This window comes from Piliocolobus tephrosceles, chromosome 13, assembly GCF_002776525.5.
Source record: "Piliocolobus tephrosceles isolate RC106 chromosome 13, ASM277652v3, whole genome shotgun sequence".
In the NCBI taxonomy this organism is placed as follows: Eukaryota; Metazoa; Chordata; class Mammalia; order Primates; family Cercopithecidae; genus Piliocolobus; species Piliocolobus tephrosceles.
Genome location: NC_045446.1, coordinates 8,389,497 through 8,398,152, shown reverse-complemented (window position 1 = coordinate 8,398,152; position 8,656 = coordinate 8,389,497). Strand labels below are relative to the sequence as shown.

The following is an 8,656-nucleotide window of genomic DNA, read 5'->3' as shown; positions in this document are numbered from 1 at the left end:
ACCCGGGAGGTGGAGGTTGCAGTGAGCCAAGATCATGCCACTGCACTCCAGGCTGGGCAACAGAGCAAGACTGTCTCAAAAACAAAAACAAAAACAAAACAAAAACCCACCAATTATATCTGAACCTTGGAGAAACAGCTACTGGTTTTTTAGTATAAGTATGTCCTATTAACAACTAAAAAAATTGATTGTTTCTCCAAAATTCAAATTTAAATGCAAATCCTATATAATATTTTTATTTGCTAAACCTAGCAACCCTAATTAGGGCCTTGTAACCCATTGCACAAACGATTCATACTTTCTTCCTTCCATGTAAAATAGAGATTAAGCAACATCTTTGCCCTTGTTTCATATAAAGTGTATTATTGATAATTGTTAATTAAAAAAAGAAACTCAATATACACAGTTTATAAATTTTGAAAGGAGGAGACTTTATTTCTTATAAAGGGTTAGGCTGGGCTTGGTAGCTCACACCTATAATCCCAGCACTTTGGGAGGCCAAGGCAGGAGGATTACTTGAACCCAGGAGGCCTTAACCAGCCTGGACAACATAGTGAGACCCCATCTCTACACAAAATTTTAAAAATTAGCCGGCTGTGGTGGCATGCACCTGTAGTCTTAGGTACCCGGAGGCTGAGGCAGGAGGATCACTTTTGCCCAGGAGTTTGAGGGTGCAGTGAGCTATGATCGCACTGCTGCACTCCAGCCTCAGAAAAGGAGACCCGCTGGGAAGCATGCCTCCAGTCAAGACCAGAGACAGGAACTTCAGAGGAGGAGGGGTTAGGGTAGGAGCTTCATGCTCAATGGATTGACTAAACATACATATTCAATAGGTTACATGAGCAGCTATGAATATTCATGAAGGTGGTTCTGACACACGCATATTGAACAAACATGCATGTAACATACAACCCATGGTCACTCTGGGGTGGACTTAACATTTAAGTGTATTATAATTAGGCCCTATATGGCAAAATGTCTTTTCAGGACACAAAGACATGCAAGTGCAGGAGCTCTGTACGCCAGCCAGAACCAGTCCATGGTGGATGGTCATCTTGTCAGGAAGAAATTACTGAAATCAGTCTTGTCCAACCAAACCTGTAGTTATGGCTGGTGAAACAGTGGCTGGAGGTCAGCTAGTCAGCATCTGGTGGAGCTGAAAATGTTTTTAATATTGCTTATCTCAAAGCCAGTGCTTGGGCTGAGTGCAGTGGCTCACGACTGTAGTCCCAACACTTTGGAAGGCCGAGGCGGGCAGATCACCTGAGGTCACGAGTTCAAGACCAGCCTGGCCAATATGGTGAAACCCCATCTCTACTAAAAATACAAAAATTGGCCGGGCGTGGTGGCGGACACCTGTAATCCCAGTTACTCAGGAGGCTGAGGCGGGAGAATCACTTGAACCCAGAAGGCAGAGGTTGCACTGAGCAAGATCACACCACTGTACTCCTGCCTGGGTGACAAAGACTCCGTCTCAAACAAAAAAAAACAAAAACACACAAACCAAAAAAAGTGCTTTTTTGTTTTTAAGCTTTTTAGCTGCTACAGAAAAAAAAAAAAAAAAAGCTTGGGCAGTTAGAACATAGTTTATTCATAGGGGGGGGGCAGGGGAGGCAGAGCGTGAAGGGGGGCCCTACATGACTTAACCCTTGCTTGGCATGGCCTTAGGTCCTGTTTACAATTTGGTATCTTATGCCACAGAGTCTGTTCTGTCCATCTCATGATCCCTATTTTGTTCATTCATGCTGGGCAGTTGTGTCTAAACCAAAGGGATGGGGTATAACAAGTTGCATCTCACCTCCCAGCCTGTCAGGGCCAGGAATTAGGTTTTTTCTGAGGTCCCCTTGGCCACGAGGTGGCATCTGTTCAGTCGGTGGGGTTTTGGGATTTTTAGTTTACATAACTAATTTGATAATCCAGGGCATTTGTTACAGCGTATCAAGGTGAGATTATGACTCAGCTATTTAGCACCTCCATGGCAACATGTATTTCCCTGTCATGGTAGAGGAAGAGAGGGCTGGAAAAATGAGCACTGGCAATGACATACTGTGCCCCAAAACTGACCCCCTTCACATTTTTCTTTTTTTTCTTTTTGAGAGGAGTCTCGTTCTGTCATTCAGGCTGGAGTGCAGTGGCCCAATCTCAGTTCACTGCAACCTTCACCTCCCGGGTTCAAGCGATTCTCCTGCCTCAGCCTCCTGAGTAGCTGGGATTATGGGCACACCACTACGCCCAGCTAATTTTTGTATTTTTAGTAGAGATAGGTTTCCCTATGTTGGCCAGGCTGGTCTCGAACTCCTCACCTCAGGTGATCACCCCACCTTGGCCTCCCAGAGTGCTGGGATTACAGGCATGAGCCACCGCGCCCAGCCCTTGACCCCCTTCACATTTCATTAGCCAGAGCTGGACTTGTGGCCAGATCTGCCTTGAAGGAGGCAAGGAAGGGTATATGAACATGAGCAACATCCACACAGGTGACAAAGTGACCCATGTGACTTTGGTTCCCTCTCTTTAGGAAGAATTTTTGGATGTACTTGGGACAGTTACAGGCATGCTGCTATTGCCATGATCTTCGGGAAGCTGAAGTGATGAGCAGCAGTGTGTGACTCTGAGGACACAGAGGGCTGGGGTCTAGGAGCTATCTCAGGTGGGCTCACTCAATGCCATCCTCCCTCTTGGTGCCTCCCTAGGAGTGCTGAGAAGATGCAAAACCAAAAGCTTTTACTCCAACATTGCTTAGCCAAGCTAAACACATGCATTCCCTATGATTCAACAATTCTGCTCCTAGTATGTATCCCAGAGAAATTGTCCCATGGGTCCATAAGGACATATAAGAACGGCCATTGCAGCACAGTTCTGGTTGGGGTGGGGGGAGCTGAGGGTCATCTGGTGTCCACCACTGGAGGAATGGATGGATAAAATGGGATGGATGCACCGGTGGGCAGACAGATGGGTGAAAGGATGGTCAGTCCTCACGTGGACTAGTTACCTTACTCTTAGGCTAAGAATTAGCATCTCCAGGCAAAAAGAAAACGTTTCTGGATTCTCTTGCCACTACAGTTCTGTGGAAGAGAGAAATGGAGTCCACTAATGAGATGTCCTTTGAAGGATGTGGATGGAGGAAACGGTCAAGCAAGTTTGCCCTGCGGGCCCAGCCTTGGGGATGTTCAGTCCTTCTGCAGCAGCAGCAGCAAGCTTCTGGCTTTGTGGGTGTCAGGAGGCAGGAGTGGCAGTTGCACCCCAAGTCCCAGGGCCCAAGCACAGCTTCCGGGGTGCATGGCAGGCGGGACAGTACGTTCTGATCTCAGCTCCAGTGGGAGCCTCCTGGAGGCGACTTCTCCAGCCTTCCCATGTACTTTGTTAAGTACCCTGATTCCCTTAAATTCCCTTCTGCCAAAAACAGCTGGAGAAGTTTCTGTTTCCTGAAACTGACCCCCCTTCCTGATTGGGAAATGACTTGCCAAGGTGACAAAGCAAGTTACTGCCACATCTCAAATTTGAGACAGGCCTCCTGACTCTACCTATTAATAGTCCCACTGTCCCAGGTCGGTTTTTGTTGTTGTTTTGAGACAGAGCCTCGCTGTCACCCAGGCTGGAGTGCAGTGGCGTTATCTTGGCTCACTGCAACTTCCGCCTCCCGGGTTCAAGCAATTCCCCCGCCTCACCCTCCCAAGTAGGTGCCCACCACCACGCCCAGCTGATTTTTGTATTTTTATTAGAGACAGGGTTTCGCCATGTTGGCCAGGTTGATCTTGAACTCCTGGCCTCAGGTGATCCACTCACCTCAGCCTCTCAAAGTGCTGGGATTACAGGCATGAGCCACCACACCCAGCCCAGGCCCGTCTTTCCTCTAGCCTGCCCCAATCAGAAGGATCAGGAGGGGCAAAGCTGGCCCATGGGGAACCTGTGGCTGGGAGCCCATGAGGCAGGGGCAGCAGAAGGCGGCAGAGAGGGTTGGACCTCTGTGGCCCTGGCTGTGTGCTCCGATGGCATGGTGATGGAAACCTGCTACCAGATGACAAAACACTATTACCCAACAGCTGGGTGACCTTAGGAAAATCACTCAACCGCTCCTCCTGCCTACAGATTTCCTCACCTGCAGGGCCCTGCAGAGCTGTTGCAAGGTTGAAATGAGGCAACGTACATGTGCCTGGCAGCAAAGCTGACCCCACACAGCTCAATCCTCAGTGTTTGCATGTTTGGGAAAAAAAAAAAACAACTAGAGGAACTAGTTCTTCTTACCTGGGAAGATTCCTAAGCACAAATTAGATTTCTTAGGGGCTGAGATTAGAAAAAGCTTGGTCTCAGCTCCTAGACCTTATTAGCAGGCCCTTCCTAGAGCTGGCTCTAATCGGCATAGCTTGGGAAGCTCCCTTCCTGGGGAAGAAACCACCTGGCCACTGCAGCCTTTCTGTTTCTGGCTTAGGCCCACTGGCCTGCCTGGCGTGAGCTCCCTGGGGCAGGGAGCCTACAAACCTTGGGAGTGGAGAAGCGCTGGCTCGGCTGGGTGTGGTGGCTCACACCAGTAATCCCAACACCTGGGTGAGGCTGAGGCAGGAGAGTCACTTAAGCCCAGGAGTTCGAGACCAGCCTAGGAAACAGGGAGATCCTGTCTGCAAACAATACAGTGGTGACTCACACCTGTAGTCCCAGCTACTCAGGAGGCCGGCTAGGATGGGAGGATCACCTGAGCCTGGGAGGCAGAGGCTGCGATGATCCCTAATCACACCACTGCACTCCAGAGCGCCAGAGTGAGATCCTGTCTTTAACCTCCCCCAAAAACAAAGAAAGTACTGTCTGATAGGTCAGGAGGTCCACACTAGCTCCAGCCTCGTTCCTAAATCACTGGGCGGCCTTGGGCAAGGCCAGACCCTCTCTGGGAAGCAGAAAGGAGATTTCCCCCTTCCTCCTGGGCAGGGATTGTGGAGAGCACTAGTGTGTCTGGGTGAGAAGGTACTCTGCAGCTCTGCAGTGCTGGGTTCTGTCTGGAAGCCTTCTCAGGGCCTATGACCCTGCTACGGTTTGAATGTTTGTCCCCTCCCACACTCATGTTGAAATGTAATTGCCACTGTAATAGTATAAGATTAGACCCTAAGAGGTGGTCAGGCCACGAGGACTCTGCCCTCCTGTGTGAACTCAGGCCATTATCTTGGGAGTGGGTTCACTCTCTCCCCTCACTCCTGCCATTCTGTCCTCTGTCATGGGATGATGCAGAAGGGTCCTCACTGGGCTCCGGGCCCTCAACTGTGGACTTCCCAGCCTCCAGAGCTCTGAGCCAATACATTCCTGTTTATTGTAACTTACCAGTCTCAGGTATCTTGCTAAAGCAGCAAAAACAGACTCAGACAGACCCTCACCCCCATGAGCCTGCTCCCAGCCGAGGCCCAAAAGAAAACAAGCCAGCGAGGGCACTGGGGAATGCAGGGTTTTGGGGAAAGAGCTACAGGAGTGTGCATTGGCCCCCACAAGGGCCAGAGTTCTGCCCCCACCTGGTCTCCCGGGGCTCAGAGAGCAGCTGCCAGCCCACGGAGGTAGTCCCCCGCCAAGGGCAGCACAGCCCAGTCATCGGTCCGCAGGGCCACAGGCACTCCGTCTGGCAGGGCCGCCTCTAGCCGCAGCAGCAGCTTTGAGTTCGGGGGCAGGTGGATCGCTACATAGTAGCTGGTAGGGGGCTGGGCCACCACCACGAAAGGCTCCAGGTGTTGGGACACCAAGCCCTCCAGGCCCTGTGGCCCAAGTGGACACCACACACGACTCTCGGCACCCTCTGGCAGGCAGGAATCCCAGAGCTCCTCAAAGAAACCCAGCCCAGCACCCCCTGGGGGCTGCGGGAAAGGCAGAAAGAGGTCGGCAAAGTTTACGAACAGCGGTGGCAAGTGGGCATGGCAGGTGAGACCAGTGGATGTGGTGTAAAGGGCGTGGACATCCAGCCGTGCGGGGGCCGGGCATCGGGGCTGCAGCGGCAGGAGCAGAGGGCGGGCAGGGCGACCAGGACACAGGCAGGGCACATGGACAGCCTCCAGGGGTGCATACAGCTGCCCTTCCACACGGAAGCGCAGCTCCAGAGAGTAGATGGGCTCCAGCGCCTCCGGCTGGAGCTTCAGCACTGGGAGTGGGCCCTTGACCCCATGGGACCCCACGCTCAGCCGTACCAGGGCCGGGGCCTCCTGCACCATCAGTGCTGCCACAAAGCCCTGGTTCTCGGCCACCAGTGAAGAGGCCAGTGCAGGTGGGGCAAGCGAGGGGCCCAGGGCCACCCCCAACTTGGGTCCAGCCAGGTGTGCCAGAAGGATGTAGTAAAGACGGGCGTGGTCACGCCCATCAGGGTCCTCCAGCTGCCTGGCCAGCACCTGCAGCAAGTCAACCAGGCCACCCCTCACCCCTGCTCGCAGCAGCGCCCGGCAGACCCGCAGTAGGCCCTGCTGTAGGTCCCAGTTCGTGCAGTGGGCAGCTGCGGCCTGTAGAAAGTTGAGGGTAGCACTCTGGGCATCTCCATCTGCCACCTTTGCCAGCATTTTCAGGTGCCAGCAAAGAGCTTCATCCCTGCCCAGCCTGGACACCACCTCCTGCCGCAACACCACCTTCAGGGGCTCCCTCAGCTCAGAGTCCACCTGATCCAAGAAGTCCACAAAGTGGGAAGCCAGCATGGGCCGGACTCGGTATAGCTGGGCCAGTCCGTGGATCAAGGGGGTCAGCACTGTAGGTTGCCCAGCCAGGCAGCGGGTCACCAGATATGAGGCCTGGAAGCAGACAGTGGCTAAGGCCCGGGGGCCCTCATCCAGGGCTGCCCGCTGCCGCAAGCCAGCCAGCAGCTCTTCCAGGTAGTGCCGTGGGCTTGGAAGCTGGCCTTTCTCCTCTTCTTCATCCTCAGCACAGAGCAGGCATAGCAAATGCAGGCGGGCCAGGAGAGCCATTGGGTCATGCAGGAGACTGGGCAGGAGACCACGGCATAGCTGGGGCCCTAGCAGCAGTGGGGCAGCCTCCTCACCTTCGGGGCCCAGCGGCCAGTTCTCAGGGAAGCTCAGGAGGCAGTGCAGGTAAAAGAGATGGGTGGGCAGAGGCAGAGCAGGGTGTTGGGCAGCCAAGGTGAGCCGGCGGAGCAGCAGCGCTTCATCCTGGGCTGTGAACAGGGCCTCACCAAAGGCCGCTTTGAGCGCAAGCACGGCGTGCAGCAGTGTCAGCTGTGCTGTGCCTAGCAGCCGTACCAGCTGTGGCTTGAAGAGTGCGGGTGGCTGTCCCTGCAGACCCCGCAGGGCCCAGCCCAGCAGCCACAGGAGCTGGGCCTGGGCCACAGGGGTGAGCAGATAGGAGGTTTCCAGAAGCTGGATCACCGCAGCCCGCAGCTCCCGCGCCTCCTCAGGGCTGTGCTCTCGTGCTGTAAGGCTACGCTCCCCCTCTCCCTCCTCAGCTGCCGGCCAGCTGGGTGCTTGGGGCTGAAGGCTTCCATCGCCCTTCTCCACTAGTGTCCAATCCCAGGGACCACCCCCAGTTGGGGAGACCTTATCTGTGAGCAGTCCCCCTAGGCCAGCCCCAACCCGGGACTGGAGCACCAAGGTGTTGCGCAAAACAAGGGCCAGCAGCAGGCTGAGCGGCTGGACGGGGCCTTCCTGCCCCAGCAGGCCCCGCAGCAGCCCCAGGGAGCCCCCCAGCAGCCCGGGCTTGCAGCTCTCTAGCTCTCGCAGGCACTCGCAGGCGGTGGCCTGCAAGGGGCGCTGTTCCGAGGCGGGGACAAAGCCTCGCCCCAGATCGCTGCCGGAGGCCAGGCCGAGCAGTAGGGGCAGGAGCCGGCAGGAGGCGCCCGAGGTGGGGCCCAGCGCGCCGCCCGCCGCCAGGGCTGTGGTGGCCGCCAGCAGCAGGGGCCGACGGAGAGCTGAGGGCCGCGGGGGTAGGAGGACCAAGGTGTCCAACAGGGAGGTGGCGGCCACCTCGGCCGCAGAGACGTCAGGCCACAGCTGGGCAGGGTACTCCAAGCTCAGGGCCAGCAGGGAAACCTGGATGGGGGATTAGGAGGGAATCACGAAGAGGTTCAGGACGCGGCGGGATGGGGTGACCCTGCGGGCCAGGGCAGGGGACGCGTGGGGGCCTACCTTGGTCTGCTCGCTCAGCTTCTCACTCCTCAGGTCGCCTAGCAGGTTGCGACCCAAATCCTCCCCCTCAGGACCTGCCATGAAGGCGGACGGGCTGGCCCGGAAGGCCCCCAAGCGCTGGGCCCAGGCATCCCGGCTCAGGGGCCCCATCGTGAGGCGCGCGGGCCCCTGCGCAGGGACAGGGACCCTCAGGCCGCAGCCACCAGGAGCGCGGGCCCGCCGCCGACCCCAAGGGGCTTCAGTCACCCCCGGCCGCCGCGCAGATGCCGGCGCGACCCGCGCCCGGCTCCCACGGTGACACCAGGGCTCTCGGGGCCGCCACCGGGGCCCCCGCGGGACGGGACAGGAGCAGGGCGAGGGAGGGTGCGTGCCGAGAGCTCGTTAGGCCGCCGCCCTCCCGCCCGCGGCCCGCACCGAAACCACAGCGCCACCCCGGCCCCCGGCGCCCGCGGTAACGGGCCGCGCTCGCCGCCTGACTCAGCCGCCGCGGGCGCTCAGGCCGGCCGGCTCCTTCCGGGCTGGCGGCGCGGGGCGGGGCGCGGCGCGGGGGCGGTCAAGGCCGGGCGGGG

The 8,656-nt window shown here is 56.7% G+C and overlaps 1 protein-coding gene across 1 annotated transcript; it reads right to left on the bottom strand.

The window, feature by feature from the left end:
• Window positions 1-1,571: 1,571 nt before the first annotated feature.
• Window positions 1,572-8,610, bottom strand: AP5B1 (adaptor related protein complex 5 subunit beta 1). Its single transcript, XM_023186336.2, has 2 exons — window positions 8,088-8,610; window positions 1,572-7,991 (listed from the first exon to the last, which is right to left on the bottom strand). Exons 1-2 carry the CDS (start codon window positions 8,235-8,237, stop codon window positions 5,505-5,507), a joined length of 2,637 nt encoding a protein of 878 aa, XP_023042104.1. The 5' UTR covers window positions 8,238-8,610; the 3' UTR covers window positions 1,572-5,504.
• Window positions 8,611-8,656: the final 46 nt, after the last annotated feature.

Coding starts and splice junctions, on each gene's coding strand:
- AP5B1 (XM_023186336.2), bottom strand. CDS start 8,237: ATGGGGCCCCTGAGCCGGGATGCCTGGGCCCAGCGCTTGGGGGCCTTC. Junction 7,992..8,087: donor AGCTGAGCGAGCAGACCAAG/GTAGGCCCCCAC, acceptor TCCCCCATCCAG/GTTTCCCTGCTGGCCCTGAG.